The 27,251-nt window shown below is 40.3% G+C and overlaps 1 protein-coding gene across 4 annotated transcripts in view; it reads left to right on the top strand.

The window, feature by feature from the left end:
• Positions 1 to 27,251, top strand: part of helz (helicase with zinc finger) — a 38,552-nt gene that overhangs the window by 7,119 nt on the left and 4,182 nt on the right. For 2 of the 4 annotated variants that reach the window (XM_058410750.1, XM_058410767.1), the window contains exons 6-25: positions 31 to 82; positions 260 to 335; positions 839 to 1,037; positions 1,645 to 1,752; positions 2,256 to 2,556; positions 3,319 to 3,586; positions 4,203 to 4,542; positions 5,296 to 5,426; positions 5,655 to 5,834; positions 6,064 to 6,165; positions 7,339 to 7,517; positions 9,950 to 10,068; positions 13,148 to 13,293; positions 14,152 to 14,299; positions 14,504 to 14,687; positions 16,488 to 16,716; positions 20,330 to 20,534; positions 24,099 to 24,150; positions 25,269 to 25,453; positions 26,587 to 26,794. In XM_058410750.1, coding sequence (XP_058266733.1) covers positions 31 to 82; positions 260 to 335; positions 839 to 1,037; positions 1,645 to 1,752; positions 2,256 to 2,556; positions 3,319 to 3,586; positions 4,203 to 4,542; positions 5,296 to 5,426; positions 5,655 to 5,834; positions 6,064 to 6,165; positions 7,339 to 7,517; positions 9,950 to 10,068; positions 13,148 to 13,293; positions 14,152 to 14,299; positions 14,504 to 14,687; positions 16,488 to 16,716; positions 20,330 to 20,534; positions 24,099 to 24,150; positions 25,269 to 25,453; positions 26,587 to 26,794 — 3,412 coding nt within the window. The remainder of the gene's footprint in view (positions 1 to 30; positions 83 to 259; positions 336 to 838; positions 1,038 to 1,644; positions 1,753 to 2,255; positions 2,557 to 3,318; positions 3,587 to 4,202; positions 4,543 to 5,295; positions 5,427 to 5,654; positions 5,835 to 6,063; positions 6,166 to 7,338; positions 7,518 to 9,949; positions 10,069 to 13,147; positions 13,294 to 14,151; positions 14,300 to 14,503; positions 14,688 to 16,487; positions 16,717 to 20,329; positions 20,535 to 24,098; positions 24,151 to 25,268; positions 25,454 to 26,586; positions 26,795 to 27,251) is intronic. The other 2 variants (XM_058410759.1, XM_058410775.1) reach the window with 1 other exon arrangement.

Consider the following 27,251-nt stretch of genomic DNA (forward strand, 5'->3'; position numbering starts at 1 on the left):
TTATTTTAATGGTAATTATCTTTTGTTCAGCAGGCTGTAAGCAGTAAAATGGTGACTGAGCAGCCGGGAGAGACAGAGGAAGGTGAGTTTCCTCTAACTGACCACATCAGTTTCACAACCAAGTCAAGGCATCATATTTAGCGCCGGTCTCATGTCTTGGGTGGCTGGTTTTGGTACATGTGCTTATACATTTCTACAACTTTTTCTCTCTCTTCCCCTTTGTCTATCCTTGTTTATGTTTGCCTGGATCTGGGAACAGATGTTCAAGAAGGTTGGCAGTTTCGGCCTCCTCCTCGAGGGGTCACTAGCAGCGAGGAGTACACGTTGTGTAAAAGGTATAGTTGACCACTGTTCAGGTAGAATCGAAGAGAGAACCTTTCTTTTATTTGGATTGCAATAACATTTGTTGGCATTGACACAACATTACATTAAATAAGATATCGATTCCCCAGTAGTATTTATTTAGTATTAAGTATTGCTGCTAGTACTAATTTGTTCATTAATATTTTATAAGTTCTAAAGCGTCCAGAAAGTTTCCTGTCTCTGTCACAGGACTTTCATAGTCCATTCATGCTTTGCTCCTTAACGCACCAAGTGTTCAGAAAATGTACGTCTCTGACGTTTGTGTTTCTTTATGATGTATGGAATAGAACTGTCTAGAGTAAATACAATAATAGAAATTTGTCATGACTATCTTCCTTTTTTGGGGGAGCAAATTCAGCATTCTACTGCAAGTATGTTCCTTTGCGTGCCTGTTGAGACAAGTGTTGGTGTAACAGTGATGTTCTGTTCACATTTCTGGATGCGAGTGTTTGTATAACTTTGTGGTTGTGTGCAGGTTTTTAGAGCAGGGTCTGTGTCGGTATGGTGCACAGTGCACTTCAGCCCACTCTCAGGAGGAGCTGACCGAGTGGCAGCAGCGCTATGCCTCCAGACTCATTCGTCTCAAGCAGCAGCAAGATGGGAAGCATTACACTGAGAACTACACAGAGGCCCTCATTGAAAAGTGGATCAACTCCCTTACACCAGAGAAAGTGGTATGATGTTTAGCAAAGACCACGGTTTAGTAAAAGTGTTTGTAAATGAAATAAGCACTGTGTGAACTTTTTACCACTATTTTGGAGTGCTCCGAGTTCACCTCAATGTGATAAAATCTTCAGTTTTCAAGGCAAACACTTTTTGACTCAGTGTGCCCTTTGAGTGCCTGTGTGAGAGTAGTTTCTGAGTAAGACTTGCACGTCTTGATTTGGCATTTTTTCCAGTGAAATTTCTGCTTGCCTCCTCATTCTGGCTCTTAAATGCCAGGATCTACAAAAAAAAATGTTGACTTAGTCTGTATAAGAGTTAGTCATCTTTTTAGTCATTTTGCCTATGACGTTCAATCCAACAAGCTCCACTGGACTGCAGAGAAGTACCTAGAGAGGCAAACATGTCTAAAAGGTCCTGAACAGATTGCAGCAGCCTTTGCCATTTTATGGTGTTTTTAAATGTTCCTAATATGCTGGTTGGTTGAAGGACTGAATAGTTCTGTTAGAAATGGTCTGTACTCATTGACAGTATTCGAAATGACCTGTTAGTGCTGTACAGAGGGTTTTAATGTTCTTTTCATAGTGTTTTCTTCCCCCCCTTTTGATGTATTTGCAGCTTAATGACTGTGTAGATGGAGTTACAGTCGAACATAACTCAGATCTTTCAGTCACTGTCAGCACCAAGAAGTCATCCCATTCCTGGGCATTCTCACTTTACTGCAAGGTAGGAACACTGTAATCTTATTACCGGCTGTGTTCAGAGTGTGACTGGCTCATGTGGGTTGTGTTTGTGTTGTGTTATATTTACTCTAACAGAAGCTGCTCTGTGTAATCAAACACATTTTTTTGTTTATTTTTTGAATGACATGAGGCTGACAATTAAGCAAGGAAACAGGTTTTTCAGAATGGAACAAAGCATTGGGTTTTTTTGGTTCGTTTTAGTCTTGCTCTCACTCCTAGTGAAGTAATGGCACATTATGAGCAAATACAAACACCAAGTCCTGTAACGGTGTATCTTTTCAGTAACACAACACAGAAGAGTGTTAACATTTATTTATCATCCTAGAAACATTACAGAAATACGCACATTTCCTCCTCCTGTGTATAATGAGTCGTTGTTGTTGTTGTTGTTGTTGTTGTTGTTGTTGTTATGGATCTGCCTTGTTCAGTATGTATCAGTCTGCCTGCATTATTAACCCTCTCCTTTGTGTCACTTTTCCCGTCCAGCCTGCCCGCATGTTGCACCGCATCGCTCTACTCTATGATGCCAACCGACCTCACTTCTTCATCACAGCCGTGTCGGCAGGTGACGTCTCCACCCAGGTACCCCAGCAGGTGTGTGAGGGCGGCTGTCAGGAGTGGACTGGAGTAGGACTGCTGCAGAATGGAATGGATCACTGCCTCTACACTGTAGAGGTGGCTTTTAGAACCGAAATCTTCGGCACTTTCCGCCAGACCGTAGTCTTTGATTTCGGCTCTGAGCCAGTATTGATGCAGAGAGTGATGGTGGACGCAGCGTCTATTGAAGGTAAGATTCTTATTTTTTTAATTGTATAATGTTAGTGAACTTAATTTTTATAAACACACTGGGAAAGCTTTAGTCCTACTTAGTAGATGAAGAAATTGTAAGAAACATAGGGTCGGTTTTCATAATCAGTACTCATTGATTATATAGTGTGAGATTATGGTTTAATGATTTTTCTTATTGGTCAACATGATAATTTTGTTAACTTTTATATCTAAATTATAATCTGATGTATAATCACACTTCAGTCTAGAGTAGGTCATGCTCACAGTTGTCCCAGTACTTTCCAGAACTTTGATAACACCATATGCATATTTTTATAGTAATTATAATTAAATAATTATTCAGGAAAATGTGAATTACAATCATGTAAATTGTAATGAAACTACAGAGAGAACAGCAACAAAAAAAATAAAAAGTAAAAAAGTAGGACTGCATATCTATCACAATGTCATTCATGTGATTCTCACAGTAAAATTTCAGTGGAATAATCAAATGTACACAAATATCAAATATAATTTTACATGTACTAGATCATTGCTGGACTATACCGAAGTTGGTTTAAAACAGCCACTAAAGCAGTGGACATGTCCTTTTTTCCAGCACCAGATTTTTATTTGAGACAGATACAGCAACAGGTCTTGTAATTTTGCTCAGCTATAAGAGAAAATCTCTCTTGGTTGAGAAAAATCTGCCACTGTCTCATTCACACCAATATAACATCCTCTACTACTCCTCACCCTTGTGGCCTTGCCTCCCTTGCAGACCTGGAGCATTTGATGCAGGCACGGCAGCAGCTCCTGATGACAGCGAAGCGTTGGGACTCATCCTGCAAAACCATCGTAGAGTTCAGTCCCAATGAGAACATGGAGCTGGAGCGCAGTCTGCTCAGCCGCTATCAGATCCCATTGTCTGCTGACCAGCTTTTCACCCAGTCCGTGTTGGATAAGACTCTCACACGTGACAACTACCAGTCCCGCCTGCATGACCTGCTTTATATTGAGGAGATTGCACAGTACAAAGAAGTTAGCAAGTGAGTACTTTTAATTCCAGACCTGCAACCTTAGAGCATATCTAATAGCAGGTATATTGGTCAGGTCAATAATATGCGTAATGAGAATTAGAACAAATGCATCATTTCTCAAGAGTTACCGATTTGCTTTCTTTTGTACTAATTTGTTGTCTCTAACCACTAGAGGTCACACTTGAATCATGTTTTATGTAATGAATACAGCCGCTTTTGTGAATGTACCAGACTGCCAGTGCTACTAATTAAGAAAAGAAGCTTGCACAATCGGAGGACAATATAAGCTTTAGCACCTTGCGTGATATTTCGCAGGTGGCTGTATGTAGACGGTAGCACTTTAAAAGCCATAAAGTAGTCATAGCAGATTTCCAGGTTTGCTCAAAAGATATGGGTCAGTGTGTAAAATGTGCATTCTGCCTGACTGGAATTATACTCTTTGCTAATTTACTATTGAACCATTTGCAAAAGAGCTATTTTGACATTGCGTAACAGCAGTACTGCAGACAGCAAAAACCACAAAGTGCTTTTAACCTTTAACTTTGTTGTTTTTGCTTATTTTGTGGCGTTTGTGTATACGTGATTACATAACATCACCATATTAAAAATCATTTTGTCTTCCCAGGTTCAACATCAAGGTAAATCTGCAGCTGGTGTCCAGCTTCATGCTGACTGGAATATCTGGGGGTGCCAAGTATGCCCAAAATGGACAGCTATTCGCCCGCTTCAAGCTAACAGAGACACTGTCTGAGGATACGCTGGCAGGGCGGCTGGTAATGACGAAGGTAAACTCAGTGCTGCTATTGCCTGTGAGCCGGGATCGAATGTCTCAAGGCCACCCTGCCAGTGCGAAGGAGCGTGTCTACGAGGCCGTGATAGAGGAGAAGACTAAGGATTACATCTTTCTGCGCATCTGCAAGGACTGCTGTGATGAGCTCAATCTGATGCCTGACAGGGAGTTGCAGGTGGGATTCTGAAAAGAGTGTCAGGCAGATTTGTCTGATTCTTCCAATACATACTTCACCAGGCATGATTCATATGCTGCTTTGCACTGCATTTCTCTATTCTACTCATGAGAAACTTTTAATTCCCAGTCGGTGCTTCCCAAAACAAACGTCGGACACATTTCTGCCATTGTTTATTCTGACATTGATCCCATTGAAATCAAGCTCCTTTTGTTACTTTTAAACAGCTGCCATCATTTAAAGCTGTAATTGAATTGTGATGGCAGAATCCTAGAGCCCTTTTGTCATTGGTCTGCCTCTAAAGACCAGGCATTGCTTTAAATGGCACATGCTTTCTCCTTTAAAGTCAGCATGGTGATTCCATTGGTTACAGACACTTCCCCCATCTCACACATCCTCTACAGTACTTAAGCACCAATAAAGCTAGAAAGACAAGCTCCTTTGTTATGTGGGATCCCCATGAAATCTTTCACAGCTGGCTACTGTAATTTTAAAAGGCTCATTTGTGTATCATCAGATTCCTATGGAGTTCTGCATGAGCTTCTGGTCGGTGTGTTTGCCAGTTCTACTAGTTAGAACATTGACCAGTCTGTGAAAACATGCTTGAAAACAACTTTTATTAACAGCTTATTGCTTTTCTGAATTGCCCATTTGAAAGAAACATAAAAGATCACAAAGACCCAAGGCTGAGTTAACACATGTAGGTCGCTGTGTTGGTGGATGTGTTGATTAGGTTCCTCTCTAATCTGCTAGGTGGAGCTGCAGTTTCAGCTCAACAGGCTTCCGCTGTGTGAGATGCACTATGCTCTAGACCGCCTCCGTGACAACAGCATCCTTTTTCCTGACATCAGCCTAACTCCAATAATCCCCTGGAGCCCCAACAGGTAAAGTGAAGGAGTTTTTCACTAGACATCTGTATTTAAATACACTATATGGCCAAAAGTTTGTTGATTCACAAACAGCAGAGGTGGGACTGAATCTAAAATGGGATATCCAAATAAAAACATACAAGTGTTATTGTCAGGTCACCACAAACCTTTGGCCATCTAATGTGTTTTTACAGGCAAAGCAAATATGTAAACTTGTCCAAACATTTGTGCTCCATTATGCAGGCAATGGGACGAGCAGCTGGACCCTCGTTTAAATGCCAAGCAGAAGGAGGCCATTTTGGCCATCACCACTCCATTGTCAATCAATCTCCCTCCCGTGCTTATCATTGGACCCTACGGCACAGGCAAAACTTTTACATTGGCTCAGGCAGTGAAACACATCCTGAAACAGCCTGACACACGGTGAGTACCTGCCTTATACGTGCATCCTTTCACTCTTGAGTAAGAACCTACATTGAAACATCCCTGCTCACTGGCTTATTTTACCTCGCAGTCCACTATCTGACCTACTAAAATTTCCCAGAGCTAATGAACTAGTTTGATTTGGGGGCCATTTTGTTCGTTAAATCCTTCGTAGCCATTAACCCACTTGTAACATTCCTGCATATTTGTTTGTGTAATTGTCTCACAGGGTCCTCATCTGCACCCATTCAAACAGCGCAGCAGATCTCTACATAAAAGACTACCTTCATCCATATGTGGAGGCAGGCAATCCACATGCAAGACCTCTCAGGTATCTTTTGGTTTCTTTTGGGTAATACAGTTATTTAGGAAACAACTCTGTCTAAAATATTTTTTCAAATTCACAGCCCTCAAATAGACCTGCATAATTAAACATGGCATACGTTGCCATGCTTGCGCACACACACAGGCATCCATGCCATGGCAAAGGTTTCTGTAAACGATGTGTGGCTCTCCTTCACTATTTATGATATTTTTCACATGTTCAACAGATGTGATGTTGATATTCCTTCATTTTGTTCAAGCAACAATGAAAAGAGAATGCTGATCACATATATTTTTACAATGTAATTAGATCAGCTTGATTAGCGTGTACATTTAGTAACATCTGTGTCACCTGTACAATATCGTATAGAGACGATTAGATCACAGTCATTTATATCTACTTTGTTGCAGTACATGAATAGGTTTGAAAATACTTGAATGAATATCCGTTTCACTTCTTTTTAACCGCCACGGGCGGTGTGTAACACCTGAATAGCACCTTGTGCATGTGTGAATTTCCAGCAAGGTCATATGGTGACAGCATCTTTAAATGCCTGTTGTACTGCAGTCAATCCTTTTCTTCTTCTTGTCTGGAAACATGTAATAACACATTATGGGATGTAGTAGCTTGTAACTACTGCCAGAGCAACAGGTATATTCTGTCCTCCGAATCTACGTATATCCTCTTCGAGTTCCAATTCAGTGCATTTCTTCCGATATTGCAAAACCTTTCATAGGGTCTACCATTGGGAGTATTACTGCCCTGCATGTGTGCGGCACATACCGCTCATTTTTTCCACCGAGTTGGTTTCCGCTCTTCGCTTTTGAATGTTTTTCATGCTGTCAACTATCATCATCATGTTTTACTAGCACTCTAAAGTGGGTGCTCCCTTGACATAGCATGCACTGTTCATTTCTGAGCCTGCAGATTTTCGCAGGATTTACACAAATTCCTTAGGCCAAATGGCAACTGACACACAAACTCTAGAGAATGATTGAAGTATGACCTGATGTATTTGTTGAGATTCTACAAACATCACTACAAGACCTTGTTAGAAAATTTGTTGATTCAGGTGAAGAAACATAGGAACTTTTTTGTTGTCTGATACAAATGAATGTAGTAAATCCTAATTTCTGCCCCAGGTGATATTGAACCGTTTGTGTGTGTGTTTGTGTATAGGGTTTACTTTAGGAACCGCTGGGTGAAAACAGTGCATCCAGTGGTGCAGCAGTATTGCCTGATCTCTGGAGCTTACCTCACCTTCCAGATGCCGGCTCGGCAGGACATAGAGCGCCACCGTGTTGTGGTAGTGACGCTTAGTACCTCCCAGTACCTCTGCCAGCTTGATCTGGAACCTGGTGAGTAGTTATATATTTATATATGTGTGTGTGTGTGTATATATATATATATTTCACACACACCCCCTCTGCGTCATCTTTCAGTTCACATGTTAATTTCCACATACATGGTAACAGTTACTGAAGGCTTTTGTCGGTGTATTCTAGCACCAAATATTTCGGATTTGAGTGTGTTCTGTGAATTTTTCTACCCCGTACTTGCAATCATGATGTAACTGCAAAAATATTCTTTTGTGTTCTCTGTTGCTTTTTCGTTCATTCTCTTCACTCTCTTTCGCTCTCTCATGCCCCCTCATGTTCTCTCTCTCCTGAGAGCTTGCTGAAGCTGAAAAACCCCCGCTGCAACTAGCTTACATTATCAAGTGTTAACCCGTAATAAAGACATTTTTTAAACAATGCCCCACAAGGCATGCTGTTGAACTCCCCCTCCAGCTGAAAAAAACCCTCTCCCAAGGAGTGTTGGGGTCTGTAACAGTTTATTATGAGAAGCTAATTTCTGCCATGTATGTGTCTGCTTGCAGGGTCATCTGTTGCTAAGAGACCCAGCTTGCCTGTCTAACACGCTCAGCATCATTAGCTTCCACTGTCATCTTTTCTCCTTTTTTTTTTTCCCCCCGTCCTCTTCCCACATGTGCTTTTTTCTTTCCTTGCCTGTTTTACCATTCAGTAACAGCCAGCACTGCTGGAGTAACATGACAAAGAAGCCCTGCAGTTTTTGTTAAAGGTGTTTAAGTTGGTAAAATCATAGTGGTGTGACACCTACTCACTGTGTTTTCTTTCCAAGACCGAGATGCTTGTGGTGTGGGCTAGTGACTATAGGCCAAACAACATGTATAGAGAATATTTAAACTCTAAGCCAATAATACAAGTTGTTAATGAGACAGATGTGCACTATGATATTAATTGCCACACTTGTCCAGGCAATTTCCTGTTAAACAGTGGCATCATTTCACCAGAACTGAACTGAACAAGTCAGTTTTCTATTGTCATCACATGACCTCCAAATTCTTATTTGTGACCATTTAGTTGTAACAGGCAGCTGAATTCAATATGGCTGATTTCACTGAACCCTAATCGTGCCAAGTTAAAGTGTGAACTTGAATTGTGATTCAAAAGCATTTATCAAAACTGCAGTTAAACATTTGTAGCAGACAAATGCCTTGACAACAAAGCCACTAACACAATATCCTGTTGGCACTGGATACCACTATTTAATCTGAACCAGCCTACGCAATCTAAGCGCTGATTGATACTTGTCTCTATTTGTTCTTGTAACATCATGCAATGCTGGACTTTTTGACATGCTGCGCACTCCACACACCCAGCGTTCGTTTACATTGGCTGTCTAATTGCTTGGCATTGTTGAGTGTGCAACATCCAGGTTGCCAATCATTCTGCTACAACATGCAATTAATTAAAAATATTACAATGTGTTGATATCCTTTAGTTGTGTATATAGTGACAAATGTGTAGCCTTATTTATTTCGCACTGATCCACTTGCATAGGTGGGGCAGCTGTTATATCTTGCTATACCCAAGTGACATGCTTGGATTGAAGCAAGCAGTCAAAAATAAATAAATAAAATTATGCTTCCAGAAAACTCCACCCACTTACTGGGAGCTCCAATGTCGACTTTAATAGGACCACTTGTCACCTGGTTTTTACATGTCCAGTCTTAGAGATGATGGGTAAACCCGTTGTAGTGTTCTCTATTGTAGCAATTTGACATGTTGTGCAGTCTGCGCTGCTTTTCTGTTCACCTCGTTAGAAAATAATTGTAATTTGAGTTACCATACCCTTCCAGTGAGCTTCTTCTCTGACGCCTTTCCGCCTGCACAGCTACTGCTTATTGGATGATTGATGCTTTGTTTACTTGTTTCTTTGCTGTTATGTGTAAATGCTTAGAGATTGTTGTGTGTATGTGTAAGGAGATAAGCAGGTTCTGAAATGCTCAAACAAGCCAATCTAGAACCCACAGTCATGCCACATTCAAAGTCACCGATGACACGTTTTTCACTATTCTAATGTTTGATGTGATCGTTAATGGACGCTTTTGGCTTGTATCTGCACCACATGATTGACTGATTTGGAAAATTGCATGTATTTACAGTTGTTCCTAACAAAGTGACAGGTGAGTTTGTATCATAAATTCAACAGAATCATAAGCTGTACATCTATATGGCTCTTTAATGTTACTCAGTCCATGTGCTTATGGTAGCCGCAGTCTCTGTAAGTCTTATTTGCCACTTGTTATTGTGTTCTATGAGAAGTATCCATGTGCACACCCATTTTCTGCTGAACCCTGTTTCACTGGTTGCTTTAATAACAGTGTAGGAATAAGTGAATATACACTTGAGTGTATACACAGGTAGGCATGTACCCCAGCCATTGTGTGTTCATTATGTGGGTGTGTGTATTTGTGTGTCTAAAGGGCTCTTCACACACATATTGTTGGATGAGGCGGCCCAGGCAATGGAGTGTGAGACCATTATGCCGTTGGCACTGGCTAATAAGAGCACACGCATCGTCCTTGCTGGAGACCACATGCAGGTACGAGATCAACCTTGTCACTCCTGAACATACATTTGTAACATTTTCAACCTTATTATCCTGGATGGATATTTAGTTACGGACGTAACAGCTCACTCTGTCCAAAATACTTTTCAATTTGATTCTGAATACTGTATTCACGATTTAATTAGTTTCTCGGGAAAGTTGGAACAAATTTCAATGAAGAAAAACTGACTGAAAAGATTGTTTTCCTCTGTACTAAAGAAAGCATTTTTGTGAGTAATACTAAAATAATTTAAAAATATTCCTGCAAACCAAGGCTTAATATTATAAACAAAACTGTAGCTTAAAAAGAAAGTAATAAATTTTCTCAATTCTTCAATTGAATAAACAGTGAGTCAGAGTTAATGATATGGAAAATGATTGACTGAAACATAATGACCTCCATCAGCTGAAATGCTTGATTTGCATGGACATTTTCTCAGCCGCAGTAGATCACAGAGGTGTGGGGATAGTGTCTGAAATTACTGAAGAGCTCTATTTAACTGTTTGTGTGTGTGTGTTTTGTGTGTGTGTAACCTTGTAGCGTATAATGTTTATTTGTCGTTGTGATCTGGAGCTATCATGCTTTCGGTCACTTCATGAATGCAGATGAGATCTGTCTTGGTAAAGAGATGCAATTCTCGTGACCTCTCCATGAAAGAACGTGTTCATGTGATAGTCATGCTCTCTGTATATTTCAACTCTATGAGATGAGACCTCAGGTTTTCAAACAATTAACTTGTATTGCATGCCTAATTAATCAAACGCTGATCATTGACATTTCCATGGAGCATTTTTGTGGCGTAAAGCATTATGCCAAAATGTATTGTTACAGCCCTACCTTATGGTGATCCTGTCTTTGCCAGATAATTCAGAAAATATTTTTCAAAGACCCCAATTTACTCCATTTTTCCTGTTATTGTCAAGCTGTCATCTGCCATCACCATTACCCTTGCTGTTCACATAGGTTTAGGGGGGGAGTCTTCTCCTATATAGAGTGATTGATCTCTTGCTCTTGTTGTAGTTGGCACAAGTTGTCAAACCGTTCATTCTGCCACAAAGGTGTTCTTCAGTGTTAACAGGTTTATTTTTGGTCCCTATTAATCCCAGCAAGGGCAATTTGTATCAGGTTTTAAACATTAAAGCAGGCCTGAGGTTTAACAGAGAGATCTGTCATCGTAGTGAAAGGAAGCCTTTTATATTGAAGTTGATACTTGAGGTGGATTACTGAGGGCGGATCACATGGCTGGCCATGTGAAATTGAATTAAATGCCACAGCAAGGAAAGAATTAACCCTCAGCTCACGTGTTGCTAGGGAACCGTGTTTTGTTCATTTCTCACATTTTCCTAATTCAATATATCCAAAAACTTAAATCCACTTATAATATTAAAACCACAGTGCGCAGGATTTCTTATTAAGTCAGGGATTGGGGGGGGAAAAGCCTTATAATATGATGTTCCTGAGCTGCTGTGATTCTCTCTGACAATCCTGTAATTGAAATTGTAACCTGTGCCGTGTAAGGGTGTCGGGTTGGAATTGGTGGGAAATTTGGGTTAGCACTTTTAAAGCTGGAGAAAATCTGACTACTTGGTGACAGACAGGGTAAGCCAGATTAACAGGAGAGGTCTTCTCTGAGGTGCTCATCTGCTATGGTAGCCCATCTGTGTCAAAGTTTTAAACGTTCTGAGATGCTTTTCCGTTCACCGCAGTTGTAAAGAGCGGTCATTTTAGATATTGTAAACTTCAGCTAAATACAGTCTGGCTATTCTTCTCTGAGCTCGTAGATTGATGCTCCTGAGCTACTGTAAGTGATCCTGACGATCCTGTAAGAAAATGTGTTTTATAGGCGCAGAAACTGGTGACAAACAGATGACAAACAGAAGCAGCAGCCAATCAGGAGAAAGTATGATATTCTATTATTCCAGATGTTACTGTGGAGGGAACAAAGCATTTTGGATCGAAATTTGATTAGCTGGATAGCTTGTGATTGCAGGCTGGTGACTAACAGGGGGTTTTGGTCATTTCCCCTGTACTTTAGTACTTTAATTGTAATAGAATCCATGAGTGACCGAGCCGTTTACTCTTCCGACCTGTCATTTACCTTTAGTCCCCAGAGTGGCACAGAGGAGACAGGAAGTATCTGTCCCTGCAGACAAACTCTGGACAGCAATCAGGCTGCTAATGAACTGCCCTTTAAAACTAAAACCCTTGCATCCTCCTTCACATCACCCCTGCTTTAATTATTCAGCTCTCACCTCTTACATGTCTGTCTGATTTCTTTGTAAATGAGATCGTCCAAGAGTGGAGTGTGATCACTGCTGGGTCTTGTTCCAGCAAAAAATCACTATATATGTGAAATATATATATATATATATATATATATATATATATATATATATATATATATATATATATATATATATATATATATATATATATATATATATAATGTGTGTATATATTATTTTATATATATATATATTTATATATATATATATATATATAGTGTGTATATATAGTGTTATATAATTACGTTTCTGCATAAAGTTTAATGCGAGTCAGTTGAAGATTGTATGTATTGAACTATGAGCTTTTCTGGTAGTACTGCAAGCATCGTCATTCATTTAAGACCCTGACAGGCTCTGTTGTGGTAATTAGGAGCTGATTACACTATCTATTTTTCTGTCAAATGTTTTTCCTTAGTAAATAATTACATTTTGTTGAATGTTGTAGGCACAACTGATGATAAATGCATTTTCTAAAAACGTTTTCTGCGAGGTTTAACATTTATGGTCCAGTGTCAGCACTTTTGTAGCAGTCAAAAGGTTTTCATCGTGGGAAAGTCAGGATGGAGGACCTTGGAGGGGGAAGGAGAGAGACTGGAGAGGGACTGAGTGCCCATCACTGTTTTAACACAAGCAATATGACGTCATATTTAAGTTATAATACCAAGATGGCTTACAGCATAACGATATCTTTATTCAGTGTATGTGATGGTATGAGTTGCGGTAAAAGTCAACAGACTATATAACTCTGTCCCCTTGTTGATTGTGTCTTGTGCTCTCATCCCTGCAGCTCAGTCCGTTTGTGTACAGTGAGTTTGCACGGGAGAGGAATCTACATGTGTCCCTGCTGGACCGGCTGTATGAGCACTATCCCTCCGAGTACCCCTGCAGGATCCTGCTATGTGAAAACTACCGCTCCCATGAGGCAATCATCAAGTAGGTGTGAACTTTTTCGCATCGCTTTTCCTGAGGAGAGAGATGTGGAAAAACAAAACACACATTAATGTGTGCTGGTGTCTGAGGGAAAACGATACACAAGTTGAATATGAAAATTCTGTTTTTTCTTTTTTCCTTTGTGATCTATATCTGTCACACGCACCATCACACACATCTTAAACAGTATTTGTTATATTGCTTGACCTTACGGTTAAGGTGTGCTTAGGAGTGAAAGCCGAAAACATGGCAAGGAAATTAATTCACAGAGCTGATTACTGCAGTTGTTATAAAACTTTCAGCTTTTTTTAAACTTCTTAGACGGGAAGAGTGAGCAAACTGTCCTTGATCTGCTTAGGTGCGGAAATGTTAATTAAAGCAGATAACTTGAGTGTCTTCTGTAGAAAGATTTGCATAGCATCTGGCTGTAATGAATCGTTTATCATAAAATCTACATACATTGTGCCGCGGCATATTTTTCTCCAGTTTAATAGGGAAGTTAAACAATGCATAAGGTGTGAAATGAATGGCATTTATTTTGTGGAAATGTTTTGTAAATTCTTTGCTTTGTGATTTGAGAGCCAGTACTAAACAGGCCCTTTTGCATTCAGAGAGAAATCCCTTTTATTTAATATGCCTATTTAAATGAATCTCATTTGTTGCCTGTATTTTTGATATTTATAAAACCGAACGTAAATAGCACGCTGCTAATAAATATTTGGAGGTTCTAGAAAGGTTAAGTTTGTAAAGTATAGTATGGTAAGGTTTAATAATAGTATAGTGGAGACAGATCTTAGCCTGTTGAGTGACCTTTATGAAGCAACCAGTGCTGACTCTGTAGTTTGCTCCCGGCGGCTGCAGCTACACATCGGATCTGTTCTACGAGGGCAAGCTGATGGCCAGCGGCAAGCAGCCCCCACATAAGGACTTCTACCCTCTGACCTTCTTCACGGCTCGCGGGGAGGACGTGCAGGAGAAGAACAGCACGGCTTACTACAACAATGCTGAGGTAGCAATCCAGTGAACTGCCAGACTTGCTTTTCTCTTTATAGAAGACCTTATAACAGTAACATTAACACTGACCTTATAACAATATTGTAATAACGTGACTGAAACCACATATGACTAAAGTACAACGATGAGGTCATTTATGCTTAGGGTTGGTTCATGCCGTAAAAGCAGATATCTTCAGTAAGAGTTCTTGTGTGTGCAGGTATTTGAGATTGTCGAGCGGGTGGAGGAAATAAGAAAGAAGTGGCCAGTAGCGTGGGGGAAGCTGGACGAAGGCAGCATCGGCGTCGTGTCCCCTTATGCAGACCAGGTGTTTCGCATCCGAGCTGAGCTCCGCAAAAAACGCATGCCCGAGGTCAGCGTGGAGCGAGTGCTCAATGTCCAGGGTGAGTGCGGGAGCTGAACGCAGGTCTGACACCTGTGATGAGGTTTGTTCTGTCTTGATAGGAGAGCATGATGTGTTCAACTATAGTAATCTTCTGAGGTTATAACACAAATCAGAATCGTGCAAAATCACAAAAGAGTATGTTTACAGTGAAATCTATAGAAAGCTTTTCTCAAATTCTACATCCAAGCACCTTGCCAGGGCTTTCTTCCTTGTTCTAATTGGTTGGTCGTCCACATTATGTGTTTGTTTTATTTCCCTCCCATTTAGAGAGCCTGGGGTGGCTCAGAAATATTTTATTGAAGCGGCTAGAATGCAACGAGAGCTAATATCACGAATATTACAAAAAGTTTTCCGACTTAAAAGTAGGTTTGGTCACTTTTTAAAGTTATTTATATAATATCCTTCCTTTGCAGTATTTGCTTACCAAGTCCTAAAGCATATGTTCTAAATTCAAGTCTGTAGTCCACAGTTTCAGGTTTTTTTTTTATTGCTCTTAGAAAATAAATGGCTGTCTAATGAGCATCTGAATGTTGGTGGATTGAAAAGATGAACATGTTGACAGGGCAGGGTGTCCCTAGGAATAAACCTCTGGCATCAGAATGATTAAGAATCTCCATTGCATGTTTCATCATATTAGACATAACATTAGAGCAGCCAGCTTGTATTCGGAAGCATGTGGGTTTACCTCCTGGTCTGTATGTTTCCTGCAGTTTTGCTCTGATAGATTTTACTGGCTTCCAGAATGACTGTGCATTTCACATGTCCACAGTTTTGCATGTGTTAAGTTTTCTAACTATGGATTAAAAAACAAAGCTGTTCCAGGACACTGAGTATGTGTAAATGATCTCTAAAGCTTAAAATAAAAAAAAAAGTTGACTCATGACATTACCATTTTACCCTGCAAAACAATTCAGAATAGTTCATAGTTCAAAGCCCGTGACTATGAATAGTGATTAAAATATGGTGCAAATGCAACCAAATTATATTGTTGAACCCATTTATAATGAACCTTGTGTTTGTTGACGTGTTTTGCTTCAGTGACTGCACTTCGTTTGACATTTATATGGAAATAAATGAATGTGGACTCGCATTCAGCGCCAACAATCACCCAATTCTAGACCAGCGTGTAAAGAGTCGCCAAGAGAGACGACTGGAGGGGGGAACTGAGTGACTGAAATCCCTTAAGCACTGCGAGTTTCATCACACTAGCAGGGGCAGTGATGGTTGAAGCGCTAGATTAGTTTGTGCATAATTGATGAGATGTTTGACTACCTGGGCAATTCCACTGAAATTGCCTCGTGAAGGAGTGCAGGTCCTCAGGTGCTCATTCCCCTCAGTGATTAATGTGAAATAATCCTTCCTTTTGTCCTGTGGTAACGAAGTCCCACATCAAACTCAATCAGTTGCACGTCTCAAAGTCACTAGAAAAACAGTCTCTGATGCAACTGTTCCATTTGTATGATAAAGAGCATCTCATCAGACTCTTATAAACACTTAGAGATTTCCATTTTAGAAGAGCTTGCTTGCTGTGCACTTGTCATTAGGACTTGTTGTGTGCTGTAAGGTATGGTGGTTGACGCATCACAACAGATCTATATTTTTTCATCATTAAGCCTGATGCTGTACTTCATATAGTTCAATACCATTTATTCAAGCAATATTCTTTAAATCAAACAAAAATGAAGGTTTGTTTTTATACATCATCATTGGCATGTTTTATGCCAGTCTTGGGCGTTTGCGAGCTTGTGTACGAGTACATCAGTGTTGCTGTATAATAACTCCTGCCTCCTTCCTTTAGGTAAGCAGTTCCGTGTGCTTTTCCTGAGCACAGTTCGCACCCGCCACACCTGTAAGCACAAGCAGACGGCCATCAAGAGGAAGGAACAGCTGGTGGAAGACTCCACCGAGGATCTGGACTACGGCTTCCTATCCAACTACAAACTCCTGAACACTGCCATCACACGAGCCCAGTCCCTAGTGGCTGTGGTGGGAGACCCCATAGCGTTGTGCTCCGTGGGCCGCTGCAGGTAATCACACACCCTCAGAGCACAATCAATGTAACTGCCTGTAAGTCAGTGGGCCAGTTTTTAATGGGAGTTAATATTTAAAAGCCTGTTTTGTTCGGTCAGCTGAGTAGTGAATAAAGATGGCTCAGGGGTGCTCTGGGTCATTATGTGGTGTTTGATTTTGTGGAGAGATCATTCTTGTGTAGAGCTGCATACATTTCATTCTTCAGATTGAGTACATGTTTTTGTTCCTTGCCTATATCTATAGTGATAGTAAAATTAGTAGCATTGTATTAATCATTAATTTTATTCTGATTGTATTTGTTGCTGAGTTTAATGTTTATGGTTTTTAAACAGTGTCTTTAATAGTGTGTGCGCCCTGAAATTGGTACTTGCTGCTGTAAACTGTACCTTGATTCGTGAACACGGTGATGGGAAGCGAGTGTGTCTCGCGAGTGTGCTTGCAAAGCTGAGCTTCTGTGTTGTGATGGTTTGTCTGCATGCTTGCTTCACTGCTCTACGCAATGAGTTTCATCATGTAGGAAGATGCTGTAGTTCTTACTGTCGTTCTAGTTCTTAGTCTTACATCTCGATTACTGTTTCACCTGTTGATTAGTGTGGCATCGTACAATAAGCTTACATCACATTGTCATGTAGGATTCCATGCTGGTATCAGAACATTTTTGCGAGCAAGTTTGCATGGTATTCCAGTTCACTATGAATACCGATGTTTCCCTGGTGTCATTGTTTATGAAAAGCAATTAATGAACTCCTCCTTAGAGCTCATCTGATGTTGTGGCTTAATTGTGATGCAGCATATGATGCCTATAAAATGTAACTGCAGCTTTTTCCTCAAAGATCTGATTTCAGAAATTGAAGCTGCCGTTTTAATTAGTGTTCTGTTTATTGTTATTAGTTAATAATGGTTTATTCCTTATGTTAATTGGGCAGGCTACCGGTGAAATTGCATCTGGTGGAGCTCTGAGAGGATTTTTAATGCTTTTTCGAACATTAAGTGTACCTGGCATCAGCCTGCTCTGTGCGCTAGTCTGAAGGTGGCCAGGCGCTCACAGCTTCCCCAGAGAAAGTCCCAGCTTTCAGTTCGCCTGGCACACTCCAGCTTCACGCTGTGCCCTTTAGCGCCAGGGGATAGTGAGGAAAATGCAAATTCACTTGGCGCTTTTTCCTGGGTGCGTGGGCAGGAGATAGTGTGAAGCTACTGCACTTGCTACCGATTTGTATTTGTGTGTCCGTAGTCTTGTTCAAACTGAGAAATAGAGTTTGAATGTCAGAAAATGGTGTGAAGCTTAACCATGAAAAGCAGCTCTAATATATTCAGTGTTCGGTGGGGAAAAAGACGGATGCTCTGATTTCTGACTTTTTAAAAAAAATAAAAATAAAAAAAGATTTGTTGCACAACTCGAGTTGGTCCTCTGTTGCTGAGATAGCATGTTAATGCACGCTTCTCGAGAGCACTGCCCATCAGTCCTTGCTCCCCAATCCCTATCCTCCCTAGCTGCAGCTCCACTGTCGCTATGGTGACTGCCTCACATCAGCCATTCATTGGAGCCCAGCTAAAGGAAATGTCAAGCCGAAGGGCCCAGCAATTAAATCAATCTCCGTCTGTGTGCATGCATGTTGTGGTAGGAGGAGATGCAGTGCTCTTTGCCAATGTTATAGTCAATAATCTATTCAACACGTAGCTTTGGAGAATCAGTAGTCTAAATACAAGTAGGAATGCAACCTGCTTTGAAAAAATGGATTCTCTAGACCATTGGTTCTCAGAGTGGGATCTGGGGACTCTATTATGAATCAGTGTAATGCAAACCTCATTGTAAAAATAATAATAATAATAATAATATGTTGGCCTGTAAATAACATTTACTGGAATTTAATGTGCTATGACTGTAGAAGGTCCAGGAATAAAAGGAAAGAGAAAATCAATGTGTCACATTTACTTTAAGACATGACAACATTAACAGTAGAAGACACAAAACTAACATTACTAACACCAGCAAGAATATTCAGAAGAATATATATGAATAGAATTGTATCATGCATAATGATTTATGGAAATGACTTTTGTTATTCACCAAGTCACCAGAAATGTGTCTGAAGAACGCACCAACCGATGAAGCCACCAAATCACACTCGTCACCCTTGCAAACTCCCATGTGCTTTACTTCAGACATGACAAAAAAACTTTATAAGTGCATAAAATGGTAATATTATCGTTATCCATTTGGGTTATCATTTTCTTCTGCTAAAACGTAATATATTCCAGTTGTCTTTCCAGACAGTATCAGTCTGTTTTGATATGCAGATTATAGTTATAAATATGCAAATTAGTCCATTGACACCATTTAGCGGCTTCTCATGAGCTTCTCATTTTTTTTAAAGCATGCATTACCTGCTTTTTTTTTTTTTTTTTTTTTAAATGAGTAGACAAACAGAGACACACACAAACACAAAATCTTTCTGGTGTGAGAGGCTGTTTTGTTGACTTGACCTGGCATTAATGATCCTGCTCTCCTGAACGGCATTAATGCGCTCAGAGGAGATTGCGGGACGATTGCGTCTAGACTGTGACGCAAACATTCCCTCATTCCCTGCATTAGCGTAATCAATTACAACTATTATTTTCCCAAATTGCAGCACATTTTTAGAACTCCACCACCCTGCGATATAAGCCCCGGCTGCTGTTTAGGAGACGTTTGATGTCCATAAGCACTTAGTTTGAGTGCTTAGTCTTTTTTTGCACATTTGAGTCCTAAGATTTTCTCTTGGCAAGCTAGCAAATTCCTCATTTTATTTATTTATTTCTTCTTCTGATTAGATTAGGTTATTGACTTTCATATTTGCAGCTCGTGTGGTTTTTGCCTTATCTGAAAGCATTGCAGAATGAGGATATGGAACAGTGGCCATGCCTTGTTACATGCTGTCGCTGACATTTCTTGACTGAACGCTCTGCAAGCTGGGTTTCAAAAATGCAAAGCTTGAAAATGATGCAAGGGTTTTGTTGTTCCGTTGTTGTCCTCGTGTGGGTTCCAGTTTTCTGACTTGTTTTAAACGCTTGCTTAATTATGAAGGCACATTTTTCTCCATGCTTTCCTAGTACCACTTCACTTACATTATCATCTTTTCAACTCGTACTTTTAGTGGAAGCCACCCTACGTAACGTCAGCTTGTGTGCTGCTTTTGTGTACTGGTTAGTTGCACAGCTGAAATGTTGTTGTGTCCCAGTTAAACAGATTGGATCCCCTCCTGAGAGCAAAATTTGTCATAGCAGCACGGCTTCGGGTTTTGACGTAGATTTCAGTTTCCCTTCACCCGTTGTGTTTGGAATTACCTGATGTTATTAACATGGTTTTCCAGCAGTTTTTGTTGACATCAGTGTGTTCTTTTATTTATTTATTTATTTATTTATTTATGAACATTTCTTTCACTCTCTTACTCTTTTTTTTATTTTGATCTGTAAATAAATAATAGCTTACTGGTTTATTGAGATACTCTTGACTAGCTAATCTGTCTAGCTGGGTGAAAGTGATTTCGAGATAATGTCGTGTATGCAGCAAGCACAGCTGTGACTGTAGACCATCCTGCTCACTGTACACATCTCTCTGGCCTTGCGCAGAAAATTCTGGGAAACATTCATCTCCATCTGCCACGATAACAGCAGTCTGCATGGAATCACATTCGAGCAGATCAAGGCCCAGCTGGAGGCTCTGGAGCTGAAGAAGACCTATGTGCTGAACCCACTGGCTCCGGAGTTCATCCCCCGAGCCCTCAGAGCCCAGCAGCCCCAGGGACCCGGGAAACACCAGCACTCCCCACCTAAGGTATGAACCAAATGCCATTCTGCTAGAGCTAAATCATACCAGAGCAAATCTCTAAAGCAAGCAAGCTTTTGCTGCACTCATGACAGCAGCTATATTTGTTTCACTCTACTACAGTTGTTAATGATAAAGAGATTAACAACCACATTAATCCACACATGCTACATACAAAACGTATAGAAAACTTAAGGGAAAAAAAGATCTCAGGTGTGCTCTCGGGAGCATGTATGATTTATTACACTCTCATTGGATATGGCGACACTGTTAAACGTCTAATTTGCATAAAGGTAATCTCTGTTTCAGCTTTTTTTACACCATTCCTCCTGCCCATTTCACATTATCAGTTGTTCTGTCTCCCGCTGCGGTAGGTCGTCATCTCGCGTGAAATTGAACAAATTCCGGCTACTGTGTTTTCATGTTTAAAGTCTGTGTGAGCTCAGGGTTAGAAGGGTTGTGTTCCTGGTGAATGTATCTCATCTAATCTTTTCCAAATGCACATCCTACACACTGTCAAATTAGATATTGATTTCTAGAGATTTTTAGAGGTGGTTATGGATATTTAGGCCAGTTTTTTGTGCGTCACAACACAGTTAAGACGTTCTATAGTAACACTGAATCACCTAAATAAAACCTGCACACTGGATAATTTGACACAAAGACCAGAAAACCCAAACCTAAATGATGTATTTGTGAAATGAAAAACCATGACCAGTCGTTAACTGGAAAAAATTGCTTTCTGTTAAATATATTAAGTAGTTACATGTGTAGCCCCCAAAATAATCTAAACCATAAAAATGTTTGCAACATGTCTGAGTGAGTGAGCGAGTGTGTACTGGGCTGGCACAGTGTGTGTTCAGATACCTATGAATAAGTGAAGAGTGCTCACGTTCTGCCTGTTCTTGGCAGGTAGGTGAAGAGAATATGTCTAAGTGGGATCCAAGAAGGAGCAAACCTTTTAGATGAATAATATGCTAATGAATCCTACTCCTATAGAAGGAAGGGGTAGAGAAGATCATTGAGATAGGAAGAAGACCTCTCAATTTATCTGTCTGCCTTACCATCATTTTCTCTTCTTCCCTATCTACCTTCATGGAAGCTTGACTCTTCTTCTCTTGCTCTTACTTAGGCTGTTTGATAATTCACTTTCCTCTTGTCTTTGTTCTTGTTTTTTTCTCCCCATTCCTTTATTGGATCGCTTTTGTTTCCTTCTCTCTTCAGTTCAACCCATTTGTCTTTAGATTAATAAAAGACATCATTTGCCCTTTTGCCCTCTGATTGGCATGATTGGATGTGTTATTGGTGAACTATTAAGCATGACTTTCATGGAAGCTTTGTGGGAAGACTTATTTTTCCATGCAAGCCTACTAATGTGATAAATGCTTTGCTTCAAAGACTACTAATATCTGAGATTAATGCTGTTTGTGACGAGACTTGAATGCCTCCCATTGTTAGTATTTGCTGAAGCTACAGAGTTATTCCTACCGAGAGCGGGATAATAGCTCAGACCTTGAAATGCATTGAAAAAAGTACCTCCAAAACCTGACCAGAAAAGGCCACCTATCTCTTTGAGGTTATTTGATTCTGTGATTTAATGCGCACTGTTGCTATGGAAACTGTTCATGAAAGCCAGAGTAACTTTTCTAAATAAAATTTTAAAAAAAAAGCATGAATGAGCAAAGGGGTAGGGAGTCTGTAATGGACGTCTACAGTATCAATAACCCATCTGAAACAGACTTCAATGTATCTACAGAGACCGAGCTGTCATTGGCAACAGTTTTCCAAGTGGCCTTTCAATAGTCCAGTGCTGCCTATAGTTATCCTCTGAATCACACCTCTTGTTCTCATGCAGAACAATAACCATAATTAAATTTGTCCTTTAGTTGTTTAGTGAATGAGGGTTTTCATGTTATAAGAATACTTGAGTAATTCCATAAAATAACAAAATGGTATTTGATTAAATTTGACACGTATGTCTGCCCAGCATTTTCTTTTTTTTTTTTTTAAAGCTACTAGACGAACAATTTCGGAATTTCTCTCACTGTTTTTAAGAAACATAAGTTTTTGAGAACATATACGTGGGTTGTGCTGTGTCATGGCTATGAGTGACATGTCAGTTCACACATACTTGAGTGCAATACAGGAACACACCTCCGATTACTCACTAACTGGCTATCATGAGTTTTCTAGCTCAACAACTTCACAACTAGGTGTCTGTACGACAAGGGTAAATTGGATGAATAATATGTTATTCACTGGCCCCCCACTAAATTAGAGCCCGGCAAACACCTAACGTTCAGCGAGGGGAAAAAACACTACATCTAAATCCATTTCTCTCTTCTAGTACCATGTGGACTCTTTCACACCCGTACTCCTGTTTGCTTTGTTTACTTTCCATCTGTCTTGAGTGGCAGCTGGCTCTCATCTGTCACTGTACCAGTCACACCTTCCAGCCTGAAGTTGGGGCGTGATGAAGATTGATGTATCTGAACTGGCGTATGACATATTCATACAAATTTGGGTCTGAAAATCCTGACACAGTGTACATTTTTTGTCCCCTGACTCATGATGTGGGTTTTTTTTTTTTGGTCGTAACTAAAATCTGTTTAACAGATGGAGGGAAGTAGAACGAGTATGCAAGCTATTAAAACATTAGATTATTGTTAAGACTCAAAATTGTTAATCCATTTCTCTGTTAGGAAAGTTTTCCCGACTCCTTTCTCTCTCTCTCTCTCTTTTTTTTTTTTTGGACTGGGTTTGTTCTATATTTGGTGTTTGGGGTAAGTGGTTCAACCTTGTACACCATGCCTTTGTGAATATCATTTCTTTTAAATGTTAAAATGCAAAACAATAAATCAGCCAACAATGGCATATATTACAGTTATTGAAACGATAAGCACTGCAATCTGTAACCAGCGATTTGCCGACTACCTTTAACGGTGATTGAACTGGCCCCAGCGTTCGGATGGGCGCAATCACCGAAATGGTCATTGACGCTTTGGCGTGTCATTCTGCATGCATACAAATGGCATCGATTTGTTGTGAAAAGGAATGCCTTCTTCATGGATTACTTCAGTGGGCTCTGATTTGGGAAGCTGTTGCCAGTGCTACAAACGTGAGCTGCAAGAGCCTCTGTGCAATTACACCGTGAAGAAAGGAATTGTTCGGCATGTAAGCTTCTAAACGAGGCACCACTCTCCCAGCAGTGCTTTCGTCATTGTTCCCATTCCCAACTCTCCGTTGTTCAAAGCCCATTCAACTACTCGTGTCACTGTTGTCCCAGTCTGTTCTGCTGATGTGCTTTTGTGACTGCCACAATGCTGCATTGAGCAGTTAGTAGTCTCTCCTGGGTGAATAGTGTTTTAGGAGTGGAAAGTTGCTCTTGGTATTTCATTGTGCTGCAATGTAGTCATTTGTTTTGTGATTTTATCTCATGCCAAAAGATAGCCCTAATACCTCTACTCCATTTATAACCCCAAATACCCAATACTCACCAGGCCCACCCAGCGTTGAGAGCAGCGATAGATGCTTGCCTTTTCCGCTTAACTCAGACGCTCCTCTTCTTTGCAGGTGAAGGGACAGCTTGCCAATCATGCAGAACACTTTCCTCCTGAAGGATTTGGTAAGTTTCTCACAGGCATTCGCCATCAATATAGTGCTTTACTGGATAGTAGGTTCAAGTTTCAGCATTGTACAGTTTCTAAATGTCTGTAAATTTGTTGATTGCTTGTTATTTCTATTTTTTTTGTACAATAGCAAATATATTTATTTTCTATACACATTCCTTGCTGCATCCCCGGGATGGAATAGTGTTGCGGTAATGCCGAGGGAAGGATATTTTTTGCAGGCTGTTCCCTTTGAAGGGGAGGTATCGAGAATATTATTGGTGTGGTTTGCAAGCACTGCCCCTGCAAATCGAGGTCATTAGTTTGTAGATCACCGAGTGATCAGTGAGGCAGAAAAGGGTGAGAATACACAGAGCCTTCGATTTTTCAGTCATTTGGGGAAAGGAATTGTGTTGAGATCAGTCAAGTGGATCCAGCTTCATCTCAGCCCCACTTCTGCCCAATGAAAACATCAGCCCTCCGTTAGTATGTGAAACCAGCTCCTGTTTACTCGGAAGTACTCCTCTGGATTGCTTGGAGTGGTTGAGTAAACCTTGTGTTTTTGATGGTGTGTATTAGAGTTCGACATAAACTCGGAGCCCTGTTTTAATAGATAATAGATACTTAATAATAATAATAATAATAATAATACTTAATAAGATACTAATAGATAGATACTTTATTCATCCCAAAGGGAAATTCACAATACATTGTGAAACATATCTGAGATAAGATGATGAGTGCACAATTTAAAATTGGAGCCATATTAGAGAAAGAACACTTTAAAATACTGCATATGGCCAAAAGTTTGTGAACACATGCCTTCCCCTACATATTGCCATAAATTTGGAAACACACAGTTGTATACATGTCTTTGTTTCTTGTGGCAAATAAAATGTAGTGTTAGATTTAGCAAACGTATAATATTCTATGTATACTATTCTACGTCAGCAGTAGCAAGAACCTTTGAGAAACAAATATTGGGTAACTGTTTGGGTTATGTTCTAGTAGTGGCTATTTTGCAGGTTGATCACTGTTGCATGTGGCACTTATTACCATCCTGCTGTGATACTCCTCTCAAGCTTCTTGTGATTGCTGTCTTGGTTCACTGCTGTGTGTGTGTATGTGTGTTTAGTTCAGCCCAGCGCTGCTGTGTTAATGGGGAATCCCATCCAAGCTTTCACTCCAACGGGAGGAGCAGCACCACCATCTGGCAAATCCCCCAGTCCTGTACAGCGCATTGACCCTCACACTGGAGCCAGCATCCTTTATGTGCCCGCTGTCTATGGGGGGAACATGGTCATGCCTATGTCTCTGCCGGTGAGTATTGCCGCTGGCATGTTTGGTATATATGGTTTCATACCATAAAATTCTCTTGGGTTTTAAAAATTACACTTACCGTCCACTTTTATTAAGGAAATCTGCACATTCATGCACTTATCTAACAGCCAATCATGTAGCAGCAGCACAGTACAAGTCATGCAGATACAGGTCCGAAGCTTCAGGTAACATTCAAATCAAACTCCTGTAAAGCCCATATACCTCAAGGTTCAGTGTTTGTGCATGCTGAGATGCACAAACTCACCACCTTTGTAGAGAGGGAATACTTGAGCTACAATATCCTTCCTGGTAGCTTGAAACAATCTGGCCATTTTACTCTGAACTCTCTTAGCAACAAGGCATTTTCACCCACAGAACTGTCGACCACTCAGTGCTTTTTGTTTTTCACACCATTCTGCATAGACTCTAGAGACTAAACTCTCAGTTTCTGATTTTCTTAAGCCAGCCCGTCTGGAACCACCATCCATGCCATGATTAAAGTCACAATGATCACATTATTTCCACATTCTGATGAACATTAACTGAAGCTCTTGACCTGTATCTGCATGATTTTTGCATTTTGCTGCTGTCACATTATTGGCAGATTAGATAACTGCGTGAGCGTACTGGTGTTCATAATATAGTGGATGGAGAGTCTATAATTTTTTCAGATCTGGCAACTATGTAGGAAAATGGGAGCAAGGTGGATTCTGCTGTTGTATTTTCTAAGAGAATTTACTGGAATGCTAGCATATCTTGGTCCTCTTTTTAAACATAGACTGAGCCAATTGAAGCATGATATTTCCAGTGCATGTTTGGCCAGTTTTAATGATCCGGATAACTGTGTGTGTAAACAATGATTACAGTCCTCCGAACACTTTCTGTGAACAATCAAGAGTTTGATGGCAGGGTCAGCAGTACAAAAAGGGGTTTTGACTGACATTTGAACAACCCCAAAAATAAAATAAAGTCTTCGTATACAAAGATTTAGAGTTTGACATTCTAATAATACATTCATTTGAAACAAAACAAAGGTAAAAAATAACTTGCCCATAAAACAACACAGTTGCCCATTTTTATGTACCCCAATTATACAATCTCTGCTTAGACTCTTCTGTTGCAATATTTTCCAGTTGCCATGGCCAGGCTATCAGAACCGCTTTGCTATGGACCCTCGCATCATGAGTCATCCGGCAGCCATGGCGGCCTATAACCTGAATCTGCGGCCCCCTGTCAGTCGGGCATCACCAGTGCTTTATGGCCTGAACCAGCCATCCCCGCTAGGCATTGGCCAACTTCCATCCACTGACAAGGACCTGTTGCAGGAACCTACTGCCAATGGTACTGTAATCTTTGATGCTCTGTTTCTTTTGTTAAAGGATGGTACAGATACTGAAAACAAGCATGTGTGTTCTGGGATGTGAATGTGTGGTGATACGGCATAGAAAATGTTTTTGCCTCAAAGTGCACTTTTAGTACATGACTCTCTAACCACTTAAAATATCTGAAAAGGTAAGAGCTTAAGCAGACATGTCTTTTACAGCTTGTACTATCTGCTCAGCTCTTCTCTGCTTTTAATTTGAAAATATTTATATTATTTACTTTTGCACCCATTAATTAAATTGGTTTACAAATCTGTGAAAATATAATCTGCCGGCTTGTGAAGTAGAAAGTTTAACAAACCAATGGACTCTGAAAGAGTCCATTGGTCCATTGGATCCATAGATCAGTCTTTAGAGTGATCTATGTTTCTCATAGGGAGCTAGTTTGAGACTCAGATGAACTGATGCACCATGCT

Source organism: Hemibagrus wyckioides, linkage group LG02 (genome assembly GCF_019097595.1).
Source record: "Hemibagrus wyckioides isolate EC202008001 linkage group LG02, SWU_Hwy_1.0, whole genome shotgun sequence".
NCBI classification, from domain to species: Eukaryota; Metazoa; Chordata; class Actinopteri; order Siluriformes; family Bagridae; genus Hemibagrus; species Hemibagrus wyckioides.